Genomic DNA, 23,659 nt, shown 5'->3' with positions numbered 1-23,659 from the left:
TCCTTTTTTCAACTGCCGCCCGGTCACTGCGTACAGTGACAGTCAATTACTGAGCAATGGTCAGGCATGAATCATTAAATGTGGGTCCTCCAGCCCCCTAATGTGACAAAACCCCCTTCCCTCTGTGATGCCGCTTAATTAGAATTAATGGAGCTGTGTCACAGAGGGGAGGGGATATTGTCACACTGGGGACCGGTGGGATCGCCTCCAGTGCTTCATGGACGGCTGGTGTTCAGTAATTGACTGGCACCAGCCAGCAAGGACCGCGGCACCAGCATCCCTAAGCCAGCGCCAGTCTGTTCATGTAAAAAAGCAATATACTAGTGGCACATTCGCTTTCAGGAAGTATTACACGGCACGAAGCAAGGGGAGCTGCCCAGAGATTGGAGATAACACAGAACCTGACCATTTAAATGGGTTTCTCCAGGCTTAAAAAACATGGCCACTTTCCTCCAGAAACAGTGCCACTCCTGTCCTCAGTTTGGGTGTGGGTTTTACAGCTTAGTTTAATTGAAATGAATGTTGTTGAATTGTAATACTGCATACAACCTGAGAACAGGGGTGGTACCTGCTTTTTCTAATCCTGGATAACCCATAAATCCTAAAGACAGGGGGGGGAGATTTATCAAAGGGTGTAAAATTTAGACTGGTGCAAACTGACCACAGCAACCAATCACAGCTCAGCTTCCAGCTCTGGTGAAAGGAAAGAGGAGCTGTGATTGGTTGCTGTGGGAAGTTTGCACCAGTATAAATTTTACACCCTTTGATAAATCTCCCCCAGGGTCTCTTCTTAGTGGATTCTTTTATTATTACACCTCAGAGCCTCTGCAACCGTAGGTCAAGGTTGTGTATACCATCAATTTAAGCCATGAAATAGGTTTGTGCTCTTACACTCCCTATTGTATCCCCTTTCTAAAGCGAGGAAACACAGTACAATAATTGGAGTGCTTTGTTCTCAGGGTGGCACAAGGTCGTATATATTGGGCCCTGAAAAGGCAAATCGTTGGAAAAAAAAACAAAAAAAAAACAAAACAGTTTGTACCTATGTATGCATCGATTTCTGTAAAAAGTGAATGTGTATAGATGAAAACCTCTGGGGACTTAGTTTCTGAAATGAGATCAATGATCAAAGGTTTCCACAGGAGAGTCCATCAATGTACGATCGGTGGGCTGCAGACACCTGGGTCTTCCACGATTAGCAGTTCAGGGGAGCCACTGCTCCAGCACTCAGACACAGCAAACAGTGGCAGAGGCTTTGTGCTGCCTACTATGTATTGGTGATACAGGTTACTGCAGCTAAGCTCCCACTCGAATCCATAGACAAGCTGCACCACCACCACACAGTAGTGTAGGGCTTCTGGCACAGTTTGCAGTGTATAATAAAACAGTTCCCAAAACAGCTAATAGATGGAGGTACCGATATCAATCAGACAATGATGGCCTGTCCTGGAGATCTAAGAAGTTGTTTACCTAATAGATTTCTACGTAAAATACACATGCAGTGGCTTGCAAAATTATTCACCCCCCTTTGGCTTTTCCCCTCTTGTGCTTTGCTACCTTACAACCTGGGGGGAAAAAAATGTTTTGTTTTGTTTTTTTGTTTTTTTTTTGGGGGGGGGGGGGGTGCGCTTGCATCATTTCATGGTAAACATTTTGCTTCTTTTTATTGTGAAGTAAACAACAAATAGGAATAACAGAAAACTGAGACATGGCAGGAGGACACCAGGGAAGTGTGGAGAGGCAAGCACATCTGGAGAGGCAATACCTGGCGAGGCAATCACAACTTTATTATTTTATCCCTTTAACCCCTTAAGGACCACACCAATTTTCAGTTTAGCATTTTTGTTGTTTCCTCCTCGCCTTCTAAGAGCTATAACTCTTTTATTTTTCCAGCTATTGGGCCATATGAGGGCTTGTTTTTTTCAGGAACAGGTGAACTTTGTAATCGCACCTTTCAATCTACCATTAAATTAATGACAAAACTTCCAAAATATCATTTATGGGGTGAAATTGGGGTAAAATTGCAATTCTGCAAATTTAGGGAGGGGGGGGGGGGGTGTCCGTGTTTACGTAATGCATTTTACGGTAAAACTGACATTTTTATTCTATAGGTCAATGCGATATACATTTTACATTTCTACTGTTTTGCTATTGTTATTAACAGTAAAACTTTTCTTTTGCAAATAGGGGTGATTACAATGGTCTTATAGTAACTCCTATAGTGCATTTATTTTATCACCTACGGGTCTGTATGGGGCGTAATGTTTTGCGTCATGATCTCTAGTTTTTATTAGTATCACATCTGTGTAGATGGGATCACTTTTTAATTAATTTTTTTATATGTAAAATGTAAAAAATTTTTACAATCCTCGTTTGTGTGTGTGTGTGTGTGTGGGGGGGGGGGAGGGGGTTACCGCTTTTTGTTCACCCCATTCACTGAGCGAGAATAATATTGGTTTATTTTAATAGATCGGACCACTACGCACGCTACGGTATATAATATGTTATTTGTATTATTTATGTGTTTTATTTATAAAATGGAAAGAGGGGGGTGATTTAGACTTAAACTGGGGGAGGGGCTTTCGGGCATTTTTAAAAACTTTTATTTATTTTTTTCACACATTTTTGGTCCCCCTATGGAACTTTTACAAACATGCTATTCTGTGACAAAAAAAAAAAAAAAAAGGTTAAAATATGTGACACAGTAATTTTTCTCAGACTAAAATAGGCCAACCCATGGCACCATTCATATTATTTTATAACTCTTGTAAAACCATGTTCCTCCACCCCGGGTTCTTGAAGAATATGTATTTTCCTTGTGAGAACTTCCAGAACTGCTTAACATTCCCCACTGCGTAACAAAGCAAAGTAATTAAATGGTTATTCCCATCTCAACTAACATAGTTAAACTTGTAGGGCTCATTAAGTGCTATATTTTTAACCTAGACAATGAGCTGTCAACAATGAAAACAAAAGAGCGGCATACCAGGAGGAGGCGCGGCAACTTTTGTATTTATCTACTTTTATACACTGATGACGTCTCCTAGATATCCCGTCCTATACATAATCTGTACTTACAGTGTGACTACCATAGGAAAATAAAAATAAAAATTTGACAAGTCAGAGAGACATTTGAAATGTTTTGTTCGATCAGGGTGTTAAGAATCCCACCGCCTGCTGGAACGAAGAGGGAGAACTGGTAGGTGGAGTGCTTTCTTCTTCCACTATCTTCTCGAGGCGGGAAGGGGTTTCTACAGAAGATGTATGGAGGCAGTCTAAAGGTATGTGCACACTAAGGAATACAGGGGGATCACCCGCTGCAGATTCCGCAACTCACCCTCGCTCGCATCTGCACCTGTGCCATTGACCCCATTCTATGGTCAGGCAGATTTCGACGTCCGGTTCATTCTTCGGGCAGACGGTGGAATCTGCCTGTGCATAGAATGGAGTCTATGGCACGGGCGGAGATGCACACGGCCGCAAGTGAGGGTTAACTTGCGGAATCCGCTGCAAGTGATCAGCTCGGATTCCTTAGTGTGCACATACCCTTATGCAGCAAGGAAAGAGCTGGGTACTTCTTCCTACTCATTTTAGCAATTGGTGGTGGTCTCAGCACCTAGACCCCCATGGATCATACCTTTGTCTCTATGACACTTTTAGCCATGGCGGCGTGCAGCTGTATAATTTGAATAGTGGTATTTATGTGCTGAATATTTTTTGTTTTTCATTGTGTTGTATGTAGTGGGAGTGACTACTGCTGCGTTTACACAAGACGATAATTGGCCCGATCGTACGATTAACGATGTCGGAGTAACGTTTTTTTTTTTCATAACGATCAGCGTTTAGACGGAACGATGTATCGTACGGAAAATTCTTTTGCGATCGCTTAAGCCTATCTCACACATTGGTTAAATCGTCGAACGACTGTTTACACGGAACGATCTGGAAATTTTTTGCGAACGACGATTTGAGAACATGTTGTAAGATCAAAATGAACAATTTCTCATTTGTCGTTTGATCGTTCGCTGCGTTTACATGTAAGATTATCGTTCGAATTCGATCGTTATCGCGCAAATTCGCACGATAATAGTTACGTGTAAACGCACCTTACCTCCATTTGGTTGGCACTCCACACATCTGTGGATGATTTAAATTGAAATGAGTTGGTTGCTGCAGGCTTTATATTATCCCAAGACAGACCAGTGTCAGTGCAAGACCGTCTCTCCGGGGTTCACCTCTCTCTGGTGAGAAGGAACACTTATTTAATCAAATGGTTTGCTAAGAATATATATATATATATATATATATATATATATATATATATATATATATATATATATTATATATATATTATATATATATATTTTTATTTTTTTATTTTTTTTCCCAACAAAATCTTCAGAGCAGTTTTTCCATTTGAAATATCTATACTGCGTATACGACGGCGGGAGTATATATGGTAAGTCCCATCACTGATGAGTTGCTAGTAGCCTCTATGTCATTTCAAAAGTTTTCCTTAATACAGTAACACCTTAAAAATAAGAAGCTCTGCAACCTCATGGTGGAAACAAAAACACTGAGTTACTGACAGTACCAGCATGAGCCACAGATAACGAAGCACAGAGGGAAATCACATTCACCAAGCGGCACTTACCCCACTATGCCATGATGAAGCGGGACGGAGGCTGGAAAAGACCTCAGCTGGACTCTTAAACAGGATTTCAGTGGATCCACAACCGGTTTCCAAAACCTCTCCACCAGCTGCACAACAAGACAATGGTCATGACCACAATGCTTCATAGTTATGGTACTAAACCTCCCTCAGCCTATTGTACCTTTCTCCATAAAGGGAGAAGAATAATCCCAGAACTGCTAGCGACTATCTTTTATTCTATTCACTGTTGTTGATCCCGAAGGTTCGATTGTTTTGATTGTTTGCACTCTCCTCTATGATGGTGACATATACTGTATACAGCATGAATGGTGGGGATCCTTTACACAAATCTTTTCTTATGAACCTTCTGACGACTCTGACTACATTTCAAGAGTTTGCTTAAATGGACTGTGAAGGATTAGAAAAAAGGTCTGGTCTTTTTTCTCTAAGAAACTGCATCTATGGGTTTCTAGAAAAGAGCAAGACTCTTCTGCTTAAAAGAGTAGTTTACCAAGTTTTTTTTTCTTTAAATCAACTGGTACCAGAAAGTACCAGAGATTTGTAATTAACTTCTATAAAAAAAAAAAAATCTCAAAACTTCCAGTACTTATCATCTGCTGTATGTCCTGCAAGTGGTGTATTTTCACCAGTGTGACAGAGCTCTCTGCTTCCACCTCTGTCCATGTCAGGAACTGTCCAGACCAGAGCAGTAGCAAATCCCCATAGAAAACCTCCCCTGCTCTCAAGACTGGAGAGAATACGCCACTTCATGCAGGACATACAGCAGCTGATAAGTACTGGAAGACTGGAGATTTTTAAATAGAAGTAAATTATAAATCTCTGGCACTTGCTGGCACCAGCTGATTTGAAAGATTTTTTTTTTTTTTGTGAACAACTCCTTTAAAAGGAACACTCCAGCGACAAATGGTTGTTTCCCTCCCAGCATACGGCTGGTGAGGCTAAAAGGCTGCCCTGCCCCCCCCTGCTTACCAGGCACTCAGTTACTTCAATACAGAGCCCCTTCCAGTCCCCACTGCTACCCAGTGTGAGCAGCTGATTCACACTAGATATTTGTGAATGGACCGGAAGCCACTTTTTTAATGTATCTCTATGAGCATCTCATAGACTTAGGCCTCATCCACACATCCTTTTTTTCTGTCCATGAATCAGGATCCTGATTCTCTGAGAGAAAAATCACCCGTTGATTCTAATAGTCATCTACACATCCATCTTTGACCACTGATCTGTTCTGCAGTAGAACCCATATATAACCCATTAAAAAGTAGAATAAGTCAGTTTATCACTGAAACATTACCTATCAAGCCCAAGGCAGGCGCCACCCAGTGAACGCTTATTACCCTCCTATCAGTTTTTGCAGCTCCGCAAAAACTTATGCAGAACTAATGCCACCGTGATGATGTATCATCCTGGAGAAAAACTGATGTGTGGATAAGGCCGTACACTGGGAAGTTACTCCCAGTCCACACAGCAAGCACTATGGGAGAGATTTATCAATCATGGTGTAAAGTGAGACTGGCTCAGTTGCCCCTAGCAACCAATCAGATTCCACTTTTCATTCCTCACAGACTCTTTGGAAAATGAAAGGTGGAATCTGATTGGTTGCTAGGGGCAACTGAGCCAGTTTCACTTTACACCATGTTTGATAAATCTCCCTCTATGTGATATGGCACTGCAAACAGGACTTTAAAGGGAAAACTGAATGCCCGGGGGGAGCGATGCAGCCCCTTGCCTTCACCAGCCTTATGCTTTATTGTTGGAGTGCTTCTTTAATCTTGGACAACCCATTTTAAGGAGTTGTCCATGGATATCAAAATGATTTGGTTGTTACTCAAATATAAGAAAGGGGGTTTGCCACTTAAACCATTTCTCACCTATCCAAATATGTGATCACTGGGTGTTTGACCACTGGGATAATCTGCCACCTCGAGAATGGAGGCCCCTGAATGAAGTGGCAAGGTTCTTGTGTGAATGCAGCTCTATTCACTGCTATAAAACTGACGGAGATTGTAATTGGTAATCTCCATCATTCCTGCAGCAGCGAATGGACCAGCAGTCCTGAAAACATACTCCGGCTTTATCCAGGAGGGGCGCTCTAGGACAGGATTGGGGAAAGAGGATTCAGTCTGCTTTTATTAGAAGTCAGAAAATATAACTTTTATTATATTACAAGACAGTGTAGGAAGGGCTGGGATGGGGTTTATTCACCATACAGCTTTCTGCCAGTCCAGCACCACTGCTACTACACTGCCCCCTGCTGGAAGTGCTGCAGGGACAATGGCTGGTCTCTTCCTGCATGTACTGCCACATGACCAGTGAGGTCACTGACTGGCTGTAGTGTCATGTGCAAGATGGATGTGACGTCCATGCAACGTCCGCAAAACGAGTAAACTTTTTTTTTTTTTTTTGTTAATCCCTGTCCCAACCTGTATGAAAAGGTTTAGATTAATGGAAATTTTATCTACTGTATATTGGTTGAGCTAGACAAACTTTGTATTGTGGAAAGTGTTCTGCATGTGCTATGCCAAGAAAATCGCTGAAACACAATGAACCTTAACGGCAAAGCTTGTGGTTTGATTATACAAAGCAGGGTACATGGTAAATTCAAGCCATATTAGAATGGCACCTATTCTGCTCATCTGTATGTCTCTGCCAGGGAGCCAGGTTTTATCAACACTGGTAAATGTCAAAGTTGACGCAGCGTCACTCTCATTTTCCTTTGAGTAGTGAATGGATACCAGATGTAGCACACAGACAAGTGCAGCACTGCAACTGGTAAAACTCTCTCTGTAGGCTTAGGGACCTATAACACAAGGTGATTATCTGCATAGCACACATGGGTCTGTGTAATAGGAAGTGCGCGTGCAGTGGCTGATAAAACAATATATGGAAAATAATAAAGTTATTACTTACCTGTCCATGCTCCCCGATGTCCTCCTGGCTTCTCTCCACTCACCGCAACTGCTGCTGAAGCTTCTGAGGCCGTATCTGAAGTAACAGGCCACTCAGCCAATCACTGGCCGCAGCGCTGTCCCATCTCGGTCAGTGACTAGCAGAGCAGTCTATATTAGAGAAGTGCCAGCAGCCACTGTGGTGAGCAGGGAAAAGCTAGGAGCACACCAGGGAGCGTGGACAGGTAAGTATTATTTTATTATTTTCTATATATGGAGCAAGGGCTGCATGGAGATTGCTAGTGATACACACACACACATACATTTTTTATTATATATATATATATATATAAATAAATAAACACACACAGCCTTTGCTGCAAGATCATCGAGCCATGTTACAGGCTCAGTAAGCGAGCGCTGATCTAGCAGATTGGTGCTCACTTACAGCTAGTGTCAGGTAAAAACGTTCTTGCAAAGTTAATTGCAGACTGCCCAGATGTGTTTAAAGTCTATGGGTGGTTGATTGGGTTTTTCCACCAAAACACTGATGGAATTTTGATAAGATAAGTCATAAATGTGTGATCAGTTGTGACCTCTGGAAACCTTATCTATCCTGGAGATGATGGTGAGCACGGTAAAGTACAGTGACTTTTTGGCCTATTCCAGATGCCATAGCGTGTAAGTGAATTATATAATAAAAATAAAGCTGTATGTAAAATGTACTCAATTACCTCTGACTCCACCTTCTGTAGGGATGGACTGGGGCCACAAAGCACACACACATCTACCCCAGGAACCAACTGAAAGGTGAGCAGCCTGTGGGGAACCTGAAAATACCAAGTGCACAATAAATACCATTAGAACAAATGGCAAACATGAACATTGAAGAACAATTCAATGGACCCTAATATCTATTCACACTGGGTTGTTTTTCACAGGATCCATGACATATATAGTAGATATGACATATAATGGAAATCAATGGAAAAACGGATCAAAACGGATGCACACAATGGATCAGTTTTCTTTTTTTTCTATGCAAAAAAACGGATTGCAAAAAAAAAAAACACGGATTGCAAAAACGTAGTGTGAACCCAGCCTAAGGGGGAGTGATTCTTAAAATGATAACTGTCATTTAATGTCATGGGGGGGGGAACACTTACCCCAGAAGAAAAAAAAAAAAAAGCTCTAACGTCTTGCCCACTAGGTGTCTCCCTTTCTGGCAATCTGCTGCTCACTGCCTGAAAAGATCTGTCTATAGTAGCATAACGGCCAAGGTGGAAAATTGTAAAGGGGAGCAAGGCTTAGCTACTGCTCTGGGCTGGAGATAGGGAGAGAAAGATTGCAAGCTGTGCCTGTTCTACAGACGATCCACACTATCCCTAAGAGGTAAATCAAGGCTTCTCTCTCATCTCAGCAGCAGAGCTTAGGGAAGCTGTTATTTATACACAGTGCTTCCTTTTTGTGTATAATCCCCCCCCCCCTTAGTCTGCAGCCTTGTCTTCATCAGGTGTAGGTAACCCCTTATCTTTCTGTGCTGCTCCTGTTCCTTTCATTTCTGTTCATATTAAACCCTGCAATGCCAGTGCATCAGTAACTACTTCTCTTGCACTTACATCTATAATATTATCCAGTGTAATTCATCCCTTAAATGTAAAAAATAAAAAGCAGAGTACCACGGAGGGGTCTCTAAAAAGCTTAAACAACGCAGTGACAGCCCAAAAATCATTGCCACCACTCTGAAGGGTTAATGTTTAAAGCCATGCAGGTTTCTAAACTTTTACACAAACAACTTACTGTGGGGCTCCCTTGAGGCAGGTACACAGGGTAATCCCTTGAAGAATGAGGGGACAAGGAGGCTACCAGCCAGCACAGCAGCATCACATCCTGAGACGCCAGCCGCCACCACTTCTCCGTGGCTGCCACCACTTTTCCTCCAGCCATGAGGCAGCCAAATTCACTTTCTGCAGCATGGGTGAAACCATCGAGACATTCCTGTCACAATAAAATAACACAGCCATAAGACATGACTACTGTAAAATTTGTATCAAACCACTGATAAGCTATGATCCCATTTCCAAAAAAAACTTTCCATTCATTGGGGAATCTTGGCAGCCGTCCTCTGATAATACACTGTGGGTGCATACACTTACACACGGCATGTCTCATATTTCCTTAGTACAATAGGGGTGAGGTCAAGCGTAGCATGTACAGTAAAGCCGCTCTGCCACAAAGCTGTACAAACAAAATCAGTGCGCTGTGTCAAGTCTCATTTTTGGCTGCACAGATTTTGCAGGTAACAAGCAAACGCCTGCCCGTCCACAGTACAACACATGCTGTCGTGGCTTTTGGCTGCAATGTCTGGCCTCACCCGAATAGTCATATGTCCAAGATTAGCAGTGATCACTTAACCCCTTCCGACATGGAGAGAGTGGAGCGGCTGCACATCACACCTATGGCTGATACTAATGCTGCTAAGCCTATTTTAAAAAAACAACTTCAGGATGTTGGAATATGAATTGATCAAGCCATATCGTCCCGTGTACCAACGTGCAGGTCTCCTGGTTCACACGGGTCCCTACGCTAACTCCACACCGTGTCGGTCAGAGACCGCCAACCCCGCAAAGCGTGCACACGCAGGGAAGGGAGGCCACGGAATGGCCATGCAACCCCCATGTCACAGGACCAAGCCGAGAGGCATTAGTGTCAGCCACAGGTGTGAGGTGCAGCGCTTCTTTCTCTCCTGGATCGTATTTCTTTCTTTCTTTTCTAAGTGTTTTTGCACTCCTCCTGGCAAGACCCACATGACCGCAATCAGCAGGAGACACCTGAGTGCACAGGTTTTAATCCCTCCTGTTTGTCCCATTCTGTCTGCAGCAGTGAGTGTAATACCTTATCCAGACTTGTGTTGTTTGGGGGCAACCTCCTCCGCCTGTGGTGCCGGCTGGGTGTTTTTGGGGGGCCTTTTTGGGTCTGGTCCTGTGACATGGGGGTTGCAGGGCCATTCCATGGCCTCCCTTCCCTGCCTGTGCATGCCTGGCGGGGTGGTGGTCACTGACCGACACAGTGTGGACTTAGTGTAGGGACCCATGTGTATCAGAGACCTGCACGTTGGTACATGGGGCAGTGTGGCTTGATCAATTTACACACAAACTTCTGATGTTTTTTTATATGCAGCCGAGAGGCATTAGTGTCAGCCATAGGTGTGAGGTGCAGCGCTTCTTTCTCTCTTGGACAGTATTTAACACTTAACCCCTTAACTGTCTGATTTCTATTCTTTTTTTTTAAACTAAAAAACTGCAATATACCACCTGACATCATTCTTTCCAGTCAGTTCCATGTAGTGCGGAGGTCTTGCTATTTAAGGTTCTATCACTGTGGGCTGCTGTAATGTTAAGTCAAATAGTCGGGCCTAGTTGATAAGACCCCCACTGACTGCTATAAGGATGGAGGGGAGAAGAGGTCAACAAAACATTTGTCACCCTGATGAAGGAGGCTGCTCCTTACACTTTGTATAGAATCCATTTCCTGCAGATGAGAGAGACGCTTGATCTAACTTATGATTTTACCGAGGGTAAGGGGCAACCACAAGATACATCTAGGGTCTCCTAATAAGTTAGGAGCAGACTGACATGTAAAACATTGGTCTTTAGTACAGATGAGCGCAACTCAAGCATGCTAGAGTTCAACTGTTTGACATTTTATTACCAGTGACTAAATAAGTTGGATGCAGCCCTAGGGAGTCTGGGAACACTGGGATACAGCCTATGGACCCTATTACACGGAACGATAATCGACCGTATTGGCCGATAACCGCTCCGTGTAATCATCGGCTGATCGTTTCTTTAGGCCCAGCCCTAAAATCATTGGCTGCAGACCACGCATGGCTAGTGTGTAATAGTGATGCACGAGTGATGTGTGATGATATCCCAAACAGTAAATACTTTATCTGCTTATGCTTCCAGACTTCTCCTGCGCTTCGTATGCGTCCCTGATAGGTCAGCTCAGACAGGCCGCTCTGAAGTTGCAGCGCGTGGTGCTGGGACGCATAGAGAGTGCAGAAGAAGGCTGGAAGCATGGACAGATAAAGTATTTACTGTTTGGGAAAGGGCTGTACGGACATCGCTAACTATATCTGTGCAGCCCTTGCTAAATGATTATAGGGCCGTTTGATAGGCCCAGTAAAGGAGCACCGATCAGCGCTCGTTTACAGTATTGTTCGGGCCATGTAATAGGACCCTATGGCTGTCAGTCGGTGCTTGTTCAGGACAGCCCTTTACACGCTATACTGATGCCCGAATGCCCAGCGGCGGGTTCGGCTGACAATAGTTTAAAGTGTATGGGGGCTTTAACTGATGATTTCCAGTAAGCAAGAACAGACACGTTTATACTGATACTAGGAGAAAGGAGGCAATTGTTACCAGAATGTTCCTGTCTCCATCTCTATGGCTCCTCAGGATGACACTGGGCAGATCACAGCATCTCACACGTAATATACTGCAGTGCCTGACACCCATGGAAATCAAATGACTGCCTACCTGGCAAAACCTTGATTTTTTTTTTTTTTTAACCTGGCACAGCTATATGTAAATTTGCATAAGAAGAGAAAGATGACATATCAATGAATATTAATAGGTCTTTTTCTAGCTGTCCCCTGTCATGTAACTAGGTGTCACAGAGTGATAACAAGTCAGTTACAATGCTATGCAATATAATTAGTATTTAATGAGTCTAAATGTTGAAATCTCAATGCACCTCTCTGTTAACCCAGCTATGTGTATGTTCATTGCAAGATCCAAGACAATGGTGCAATTTGAAAAAGAAGAATTAAAGCTGAAATCACACATGAAAGAATTTTTTTTTTTTTGCAGCAACTGTCCCATTTAACTTAGTGCAGAAATCTATATAACTGTCTGTAAAATAACCACATTCAATTGGAACTGATTTTTCCGTCGCAGAAATTTCACAGCTCTTCCACATGAAGTTACCAATAAAATTATAAATATTAAGGTTTATTCTTGTACCATAAAAGTATATGTATACTGGTATATAAATTATGCTGGAGGCACAGTAAAAATAAAAATATTGATACTCTCCTACCCTGGTCCCCCACAGCTCCTATTCCAGTGCTTTCCAGTCCCTATTTGTTCCTGCTTCTGAGACATCTCAGTAGGATCTGCCTGCTCAGTCAATTACTGGCCGTACTGGTGTCCTACCTCAGTGACTGGCTGAGTCTTTTGAGTCTTTTCTTAGAAGCAGGAACAAGCAGTTATGAGTTGGTGGCCAGAAGGTGCTGAAATGGAAGCTGCAGAGAACTGAGGTAGGTGAGTATCATAGTAACATAGTTAATAAGGTTGAAAGAAGACAAGAGTCCATCAGGTTCAACCGAGGGAAACCCTAATGTTTTGATCCAGAGGAAGTCAAAAACCCCTATGAGGCAGATGACAATCACCCCATCGCAGAGAAAATTCCTTCCTGACTTCAATGGTAATCTCTGGATCATTTATTTTTACCATACATCTAGCAGAATACATAAAAAAATGTTATGACATTAAAATACCCTTTAATTTGACCCCTTGCGACCCAGAAATGTACATGTACAGTGCTAGCAGCAATACTTACATACTCAACACTCCTGCCTCAGGACTAACCTGCAAAATGGCCACATCATGAGCAATAATACAGTCTACACATTGTGTTAGGTCTGTCATCTTCTCAGGCTCCGATAAGAAGCTGTCAATCAACTTGTAGCATGCCTGGTAAAAAAAGGGTTAAAATAAGTGCAGATGCTCAAAACCAATAGTCTCCAATTCTTAGCACAACCCATAGGTAAAAGAGGCCCCGTTTCTGGAGAGCTTTTTTTTGTATATTGGATAACCCCTTTAAGGGCTATATAATATAACATTAGTATTACCATAAGGATTTTGCCCATGTGGTCTATAAACTACAGACCTGGGAGGGTCACATCCGTATCTATCAGTCTCCTCCTGATAATGAGATTGAACAGCAAAAAGGAGACTGTTACTTTAGTCCCTGAAAAAAAAAATCATAGAACTTAAAGGGAACCATTCACCCCGTGGCCCCGGGCAGAAACTGACATACAGTGACATAAAGGTCAATATACTTACCACATTGCTCCCGGTCCCGTCCCGGATCCCGTTGTTGACACGGAAAAATCGCTGATTCTTCTTCTCCCGCCCATTATGGTAATGAGCTGAGATGAGTCCAACGTCCATAGGAAACGACGGACGAGTCCAACTTATTCATGAGGTCCTCTTCTCGTCGCCGCCCATCCACGCCTCCTGGAACTTGATTGACGTCTTCAGTCTTCAGTCTTCTGCCGAATTCCCGCGCAGGCGCCGCTGTGATGGTCTCGTCACCTCTTCTGCGCCTGCGCGGTAAACAGGATACGGTGTTCGAGCAAATCGGCGCACGCGCAGTAAACAGTGAAGCTGCGGAGCGGCTTCAATTGTGAACTGCGCATGCGCCGAAAACGACTGTGACGGCGCCTGCGCGGGATCCGGCGAGAAGAAAGAAGACGAGGAGGAAGAGGACCTGGCGTCAATCAAGTGTCGGAGGCGGGGAGAAGGCTGGACTTCGGACCCGGCGGCGCTCATTACCATAATGGGCGCGAGAAGAAGAATCGTCGATTTCTCCGTGTCAACAACGGGCTTCGGGACGGGACCGGGAGCGATGTGGTAAGTATATTGACCTTTATGTCACTGTATGTCAGTTTCTGCCGGGGGCCATGGGGTGAATGGTTCCCTTTAAGAAAGAAGAGGCAAATAATAGTATAAGACCAGTGGTAATTAAATGGGACATGTCACCTATAGTTGGCTGCAGGGAAGAAAATACAGGATGGGAATGGAGGCGCTGGACACCGCAAAGAAGACACAGTTATGAAAAGCATTTTTTTAATTTGTTACAATAAAAAAAAAATTAGACAACAGATTTAAAGAATGACTCCAAGTCAACTGGCCCACTCAACACCACTGTGCCTGCAGTGTCATCTGTTTCATCCCAGCTTTGCTTCATTGATATACTAATGTGAATGATCAGCCACCATCTTAAAGGGGTTATCCAGCGCTGCAAAAACATGGCCATTTCTTCCAGAGCCCATTTTTGTCTCCAGCTTGGGTGGGGTTTTGCTGCTCAGTTCCATTGAAGTGAATGGAATGTAATTGCAAAACGCACCTGACCTGGAGACAAGAGTCGTGTTGTCTCTGAAAAATGACATTAAAGAGGTTATCCAGCTCTACAAAAACATGGCCATTTTCTTTCAAACTGCATCCTCTCTCTTTCAGATCAGCTATCCATCCCATGATGCTTCAGCAGCAGAGAATCACATGGGCAGTTAAAGTCAGTACCATCTCTGCCTAATGGGAGGACACAGTAATAACCTTCTTCTCTAGAAATATGTCTAAATATTTAAGAGACTATTAAAAAAAAATCTGTGGAGTGCTTACTTAGGGGTTAAAAAAGTTGATCAAATTAATACAAAAATATACAATATACAAAAAAAGTGATACTCACCTCTCCCCCAATGCCTTGCAGCTGCTATTTGCTGGTTCTGCATTGCACTGTTCTGGTTCCAGTGATGAGTCATCCCAGAAAAAAACTTCCACTGAACTAGTCACTGGCCAGGGAGGGTCACACCATTGTGGCCAATGCTTAGCTGAGCAGTTCCTGTGGTGGATGAAGCCGCACATGAACAAGAAAGAAGCAGTGATGACTAGGGTCTAGAAGTCATCAGAAGAGCAGCTGCGGGGGACCAGGGGAGGTGAGTAACACTTATACTTTTACATTTACGTTTATTACTTTTAAATTTATAGTCCTAGTCATATAAAAATCCTTTTTTTTACCCCCGGACAACCCCTTAAATGGCTTATCCATAAGGCAGAAAGAATCCCTTCATTAAGTGCTCCCAAAATAAATTCTTCTACTGTTTTTACCACCTATAAACAGGAGTCACAACATGGAATATGCTGCACACAGCCATTGTAGAGTATTTTTTAGACAGAAATTATTCTCTGTGCAAACAAATGATTGACAAACTTAATTAGTCGAAGTACTGAACAACAAGGCATGTTAAGCCAATAATTTATTTGTTTCTAATGCTAAATACGCTGTATTACTGGTTTCAAAATCCTTTAAGAAATTAAATTGCTGTGGAGTCTCCTATAAAGTCTTGTTTAGGCAATCTTATCCACCAAGAGACAACAATAATGTAACGCCTCCCATACCCAGAACACAGAAATGCCAGATATTGGTGCACACGGAGTAAAGCTGGCGGACTTCCACAACAGAACTCTCTGCCGCTGAATCCTGCCAGCCTCCGTGTCATACAGGCTGTCTATGGGAGGGCTCGCGCCTTGTCTCTTTGCGCCTCTCCGCTCGGAAGAATTGACATGTCAATTCTTCCAAGCAGAGAGGCGCGAGCCCTCCCATAGACAGCCTGTATGACACAGAGGCTGGCGGGATTCTGCCAGTTTTACTCCATGTGAACTGGCCCTTAGGGTGAAATTCAACATCCCAAACCTTCCCTCCATTGATCTTATCTGTCAGGAAAGCGTCAGGCAAGCTCCAAGCACACCAGATGGTCAACCAGTCCCCCGAAAAATTAACAGTATTGGCAGGCACATAGACATAGACTAATAAACACCCCCCCACACACACACTTTTTTCCAGCAGGTATGGAAGTTTGCGAACAATCACTGAATCTCAAATGTTTGTCAATACAGACAAACGTTCATGTGCCTCGGTTTTCTATGAATCCCCAAAGAAATCCTCTCCTGTTCTGGACAGTTTCTTTCTCGGCCAGAGATGTCAGCAGAGAGCACTGTGTCAGACATCCCCCCTTCACCCGGCGGCATCAGTGGCGGCGATGTGATAGCGATATCCCAGCTACTACTCCCATCACCTGCTTATGTTATGAGCAGTTGATGGGAGTAGTAGTTCAGTGTAGTCCAGTGCGGCGGGAGCGGCGGTTCGGCAGGCTTACCATGGAGATCGGCCCTGGTGCTACTCCACCATTATCTACTCATACTATGAGCAAATGATGGGGGAGTAGTACAGTGTGTATGTATGTATGGCAGCAGCACCGAGCAGGGAGGGAGGGGGGAGGTAGATGGCACTTCTCACCCTTCCTGCTCGGTGCCCTCCAAATGTACTGATTGATTACATTTATGGAATACCTTAGGGAGCAAGGACAGTTGTTTCCCAAAGTATTCCATAAATGTATTCAATCAAAAAAATACTGTATATTACATTATTATTATTATATTTGCATACACTGTATATTACATTACATACACATCCATTGTAATTCTAATGAAGTGTCCAGCAGGGGCGCACTATATATAGAAGTCAATGGTACTCATTGACTTCTATATATAGTGCACCCCCTGCTGGACACTCCGTTGTAATTACACCCCCCGTTCGTGACGTCACGGAATTTCAGAAAATCTAAAGTCTCCCTGATCTACTAAATCAACCCTTTGAGGACCAGGCCCAAAATGACCCAGTGGACCGCGCAAATTTTGATCGTTGCGCTTTCGTTTTTCCCTCCTCCCCTTCTAAGAGCTCTAGCACTTTCAGTTTTCTATCTACAAGCCATGTAAGGGCTTATTTGTTACAGGAATAGTTGTACTTTGTAATGGCGTCTTTCATTCTACCATAATATGTATGACTCCCAAATATATTATTTATGAAGATATAAATAGGTGAAATCGTAAAAAAGAATGCAATATGGTAACGTTTGGGGGGTTCCTGTGTCTACGCAATGCACTATATGGTAAAAGCGACATGATACCATTATTCAATAGGTCAGTCCGAACACAACAATATGCAGGTTTACACAGATTCTCTAATGCTATATTTTTTTAATGAAATCCTTTTTTTTGGCAATTAAATATTAATAAAATGGGCCTATTGTGACGCTTATAACAGTTTTATTTTTTCACCTATGGGGCTGTATGAGGTGTCATTTTTTCCGCCATGATCTCTAGTTTTTATTAATACCATATTTGTGAAGATCGGACGTTTTGATCACTTTTTATTAATTTTTTTTATATATAATGTAACATAAAATCGGTAATCCACGCACTTTTTTCCCACTTTTCGTGTACGCCGTTCACCGTTCGCAATGACGCTTGCTATATTTTAATAGATCGGACAATTACGCACGCTACGGTATATTATATGTTTATTTATTTATTTTTATATGTTTTATTTATATAATGGGAAATGGGGGTGAGTTAGACTTTTATTGGGGGAGGGGTTTTGGGGTAGTGTGTTGGTGTTTTTAACTTTTTTTTTTTTTACACATTTGAAGTCCCTTTGGGGGACTTGTACATACATAACTTAGATTTTTACACTGATCATTGCTATGCCATAGGCATAGCATTGATCAGTGTTATCGGCGCTCTGCTCATTGAGCCTGCCTGTGCAGGCTCAGAGAACAGAGCGCCGATCGGACCGCACGGAGGCAGGTGAGAGACCTCCGGCACACTGCGGGGGTCCCGATCGGTAATTGACAGGGGACTCCCCCTGTCACACTTAAACGCCGTGGCCGTTTAAGGAGTTAATGTCACGCTGCAGCGCGATCGCTGCAGCGTGTCATTAGCGGTGAGGTACCGGCTGCTGATTGCGCGCTTCATAGCTCAGGACGTACCGGTACGTCCTTGGTCGTCTGGGGACAGACTTCCAGGACGTACCGGTACGTCCTAGGTCGCCTAGGGGTTAAGGGAAATAGCCCTATATGTGTATTTCCCATAATTAATGTACATTTGAAATTTGCCTAACTTTCCGTAATAACATATTAAAAAATGCTTTTGGCCGGAGTTGTCCTTTAATTGAAGTAAATCACAAATCTATATAACTTTCTGACACCAGTTAATTTGAAGGAAAAACGATTTTCGCTGGATAACCCCTTTAAAACCAAGCCCTCAAAAAGGCATTAACCCCTCCACTACCCTAGAGCCCCAGTGAAGTGGTCATTAACCCCTCCACTACTCTAGACCAATAGGGGAGCAGAAATTATCTGGTTTAATACCTTATACCCATACATATCTTATGATGTGTTTTTCATTATATGGCAAACCTATTACACTTACCCTTAGGTCCTTCTTTAGACGCTCTACATTTTTTATATTGACAAGGTCATCCAAGCCAATCACAAGAACCTACAGAGGAAACAGAAAAATATTATAACGGACATACAACAAAGCAAACCTCCATCCCTAGTCTGGTTAAATTCAGGGTGATGTAAAAATGGCACACTGGCAGCGTTTAAGTACACAAATGCCTTCTTTTTTAATATAGATAACATTATTTAATACTATAACCTTCCAAGCCTGCGGTAAAGCAATAATGTTCCCATTTATTGCTTTGGATTTGTGGCCACTCTGGCAGCCAAGAAGAACTGATAAATCAACATATTAGACAGAGTTTGCATAAGTCAACAGCACAAGTCAATAGAGGAAACTTTGTACTGAATCTTATGGAGAAAAATTCATCTTTCTCTTCTTACCAAGCTCATTTCCTGCGGCACCCCACCCCAAAATCACTTATACTTACAAAACTGCTCTGTCCCCTTCTAGGCTATGTTCACACTGCGTACGAATCCGTACGCAGTTCTTACGCCGCCGTACATGTGCGGCTGAAACTTCGGGAGTGTGAAAAATCGACATGCGTCCGGATTCGGACGCACTGCGAACATACGCCCGCAGTACAGTTATGCTTCCCTAGCTTGTTTCAAAGCGATCTGAGGCAGGTCATTTACTTGGAAATCTTCGCCCAGCCCAATAAAACTCACAGAACCTTTTGGATCGAAAAATCAAGTTCAATTTCACTGAAATAAGTACTTCGTACGGGACCGCATGGAAATCCACGGCCGTGAGTTCAAACATTTCCGTCCTCAAACAATGGTCTTGTTCATTTTTACCGGCGGTGTATATAATCTAATCGTAAGTTCATACGTAATGTGAACTGTGCGGACGTATATCGTATACTTTCAAGCAAACGCATCAACCTCAAAACTACGTGCGTATATTCGCGGTTCGCACTACGAGCGGAAATATAGCCTTAGGCTATGTTCACATGCTGTGAACGACCGGCCATTCCATGAGCCGTAATGTTGCTGATCCTGGCTCGGCATTCTATTGCTTTTGGCTGCAGCAGCCAAAGGCAATAGAACACTGATCTCATTGATCTATGCTGTATAACTATACAGCATAGATCTCAATGAGAGATCAGTGTGCATATACTAGAAGTCCCCCAGGGGGAATAACCCTAACCCCAGGGGGGCTTCTAGTATAGGTGTAAAAGTACAAATAAAAGTGTTGTTATTAATAAAAAGCCCCCTCCCCTAATAAAAGTTTGAATCACCCCCCTTTCCCCATGATATAAATAAAAATAATTAAATAAACATATTTGGTATTGCCGTATGCGTAATCGCCCAAAATATTAATTTATCACATTCCTAATCTCATACGGTAAACGGAGTAAGCACAAAAAGATCTCAAAAAGCAAAATTGCACGTTTTTTGGTTGCACCAAACTCAGAAAAATTGTAATAAAAAGCGATCAAAAAGTTGCATTTGCGCAATCAAGGTATCGATAGAAAGAACACATCATGGTGCAAAAAATTACACCTGACACAGCCCCATAGACCAAAGGATAAAAGCGCTATTAGCCTGGGAATGGAGCGGTTTTAAGGAACATATATTTGTTAACAATAGTTTGAATTTTTTAAAAGCCATGAAATAAAATAAAACTTATACATGTTATATATCGTTTTAATCAAACCGACTTGAGGAACATATATAACATGTCAGTTTTTCCATAGGACACTTGGCGTAAAAACGAAGCCCCCCCCCCCCAAAGAAAAATAATTGCACTTTTTTTTTTCAATTTCACCGCGCATATAATTTTTCTCTAGTTTCGCAGCATATTTTATACAAAAATTCAGCCTGTCATTGCAAAGTACAATTAGTGACACAAAAAATAAGGGCTCATGTGGGTCTGTAGGTGTAAAAATGCAACTGCTATGGCCTTTTAAGCTCAAAGAGGAAAAAACGAAAACACAAAAATGAAAATTAGCCCGATCCAGAAGGTGTTAAAGGTGTAAAACTTTATTTTCTTGAAATGGACCACAAACCACAATCTCCTCCAAAGATGAGCCACATATTGGTATAGCTTTCTTCAACCTTTCAACCTGGTTTGGCTAACCTCTTTTCTCTCCATTCAGAATACATGAACGCCTGACCGAGCCAAACGTTCACGTATGGAAGGAGAGGCAGCTGTCGGCTGAATAAACGTGTATGGGTAACTTGAGGAGAAACAAGCAAACTCTCAGGACCTCTTACAATGGCTGATGATGACGTACGTACCATGGCGCTGAAGACATTCTCCAGTAGCTTGTTCAATGAGAAGTCGCTGGCTTTATTTTCACAGGACATTACAATTAGGTTAATGCTGAAAAGAAAAAAATTATATATATTATATACAAAACTAAACAATGCCATCTGAGTTAATCCTGTTATAAGTAGGCAAACATCGAGGCAACTAGGAGGGGAAGGGGGGGCAAATAACTTTTCCTGGCTCTGTACACTGATGACATTACAGCAGGTAAGATAATATATATATATATATATACACACACACACAGATGACTTTACACTAGCAGGCAAGATAAGAGATTATATATATATATATATATATATATATATATATATACACATATACACTGATTACATTACACTAGGTAAGATAAATTGTTGGACTGTGGCGCCTTTCAATGACTGCACAGAAGGTTGCATGGATTTTATCAGTCACATTTTATCACACGTCTGATAAAAGATCAGGTTCTCGGTGTCACTGAAGAGATCAGATCACTATGAACACGAGCAGGATTACGTAGACGCCGTGCGTCATGACTGAGATTGGCTGCTAAAAATGTAATGTTATCACAAGTTACTGACTTGTACGGATTTACCACCAGGCATACACACACACACACACATATATATATATATATATATATATATATATATATATATATATACACACGACTATTTGCCTTTGATGTGTCTGTAAATAATGTCTAACAGCGTGTTCTGATATGGTAACACCACTCCTCTCTCCATTAGATGGAAATGATTCACTTGTGGAATGGAGGTGTTCTGTTTTACTTGGTGAGGGGGGTTATATAGCATATGTGGATATTCTCCGCTGTCATTTATCTCTGTCCAGAGGTCCCGCAGACTTATAATGGAGATGCTGCATGGAGATGGCGGCAAACCATGGAGTGAAATTCACTACTGCACGCTTCTCCTGATGGGTGAGGGTGTCAGCACGCAGACCGTGACCAATCAAAAATTTTCTAAATGACGGTGACCATACAGTGCACATTTAGGGATAAGACTTTATGCATGTGTCTACATAGATGTTAAGCACAGAGCTATCCGTTTACATACGTCTCTATACGTTTTTGCATAAAAAAGGAATATCTTGTCTCTAACATGTAAGAAAAGTTGTGGAAACCAAATTTTTTTTACTGCCTGTGCAGTACGGAAATGTAAGGTTTTAGATTTGCATATGAAAATGCGCACTTGACTGATTCGCTGGAGATTTTTTATGCAGATTCCAGAACAAAGGACACCAAGGAATAGTTAGAAGTATTCACTTTTGCACCACTTTCTGCCACTGGAAGTCAAGGGATAATTTAACCAATAAGTTATGCATTTTTTCAATTGATAACTCATTCTTATGCTGCATTTACACGGAACAATTATTGTTTGAATCTGCGCGATAACGATCGAATTTGAGAACATGTTCTCAAATCGTTGTTAGGCGTTCGCAAAAAATTTGCAGATCGTTCCATGTAAACAGTCATTCACCGATTTAACCTATGTGCGAGATAGGTTTAAGCAATCGCAAAACGATTTTTCCGTGCGATATATCGTTCCGTCTAAACGCTGATCGTTATAGAAAAAAAATTGTTACTTCGAAATCGTTAATCGTACGATCGGGCGAACTATCGCTCCGTGTAAACGCAGCATTAGTATAGGCCATCAGTATCTGATCAGTGGCGCAGGGCGAATAAGTCTCTTGACTTAATAGACGCACAGCTAGAAGTTTGGTAGTGGTTCCATCTAGTGTTACAGTTTGTCCCATTTACCTCAACAAATAAAGAACATCACTGTGCCTGGTAGGAGGTAAAGGGGCTGCAGCACTTGCATAAGCATCACAGCCCCCTTAAAGGGGTTATCCAGCGCTACAAAAACATGGCCACTTTTGCACCACTCTCCAGGTCAGGTGTAGTTTGCAAGAGCGGAGCAAAAGTGGCAATGTTTTTTCAGCGCTGGATAACCCCTTTAAAAGCGTTATCCAGGCCTTAGCAAAACATGCCCACTTTCTTCCAGAAACAGCCCCACTCTTGTCCTTAGTTTGGATGCAGCTGTGCAGCTCAGTTTAATTTAAGTGATGGAGATGAACTGTAATGCCACACACAACCTGAGGACAGGGGTAGCGCTGATTTTACAAGAAAGTAACTGTGTTTGTACTAATCATGGATAACCCCTTTAAATTAGCTGATCGGCACCCCTGATGGAAGTTGGACCTGTAACGAACGGAAACTGATTGCCTGTCTAATGGTCCTTTTAAACGGAACGATTTATCGTTCGAATTTGCACGATAACGATCGAATTCGAACGATAATCGTACGTGTAAACGCAGCGTACAATCAAACGATGAGCAATAAATCGTTCATTTTGATCTTTCAACATGTTCTCAAATCATCGTTGATCGTTCGCAAAAAATTTGCAGATCGTTCAGTGTAAACAGTCTTTCAACAATTTCACCTATGTGTGAGATAGGATTAAACGATCGCAAAACGATCGCAAAGCGAATTTTCCGTACGATGTATCGTTCCGTCTAAACGCTGATCGTTATAAAAAAAAAACATAGTTCATTCAAAATCGTTAATCGTGCGATCGGGCGAATTATCGCTCCGTGTAAAAGTACCATAAAGAAGAGTCCATCAATAACAAAGCCCTGGAAAATACCTTTAATTAAACTTGTTAATGCTACGT

The 23,659-nt window shown here is 42.3% G+C and overlaps 1 protein-coding gene across 1 annotated transcript in view; it reads right to left on the bottom strand.

Annotated features, from left to right (window-relative positions):
• Positions 1 to 23,659, bottom strand: part of FUZ (fuzzy planar cell polarity protein) — a 73,379-nt gene that overhangs the window by 30,057 nt on the left and 19,663 nt on the right. Inside the window, exons 3-8 of the mRNA XM_069949070.1 lie at positions 20,957 to 21,041; positions 18,681 to 18,749; positions 13,218 to 13,322; positions 9,364 to 9,561; positions 8,298 to 8,393; positions 4,655 to 4,761 (exon numbers count right to left, since the gene is read on the bottom strand). Coding sequence (XP_069805171.1) covers positions 4,655 to 4,761; positions 8,298 to 8,393; positions 9,364 to 9,561; positions 13,218 to 13,322; positions 18,681 to 18,749; positions 20,957 to 21,041 — 660 coding nt within the window. The remainder of the gene's footprint in view (positions 1 to 4,654; positions 4,762 to 8,297; positions 8,394 to 9,363; positions 9,562 to 13,217; positions 13,323 to 18,680; positions 18,750 to 20,956; positions 21,042 to 23,659) is intronic.

The sequence above is a fragment of the Dendropsophus ebraccatus genome, chromosome 12, assembly GCF_027789765.1.
Source record: "Dendropsophus ebraccatus isolate aDenEbr1 chromosome 12, aDenEbr1.pat, whole genome shotgun sequence".
Classification (NCBI taxonomy): domain Eukaryota; kingdom Metazoa; phylum Chordata; class Amphibia; order Anura; family Hylidae; genus Dendropsophus; species Dendropsophus ebraccatus.
This window is presented reverse-complemented; position numbering and strand designations above follow the sequence as displayed.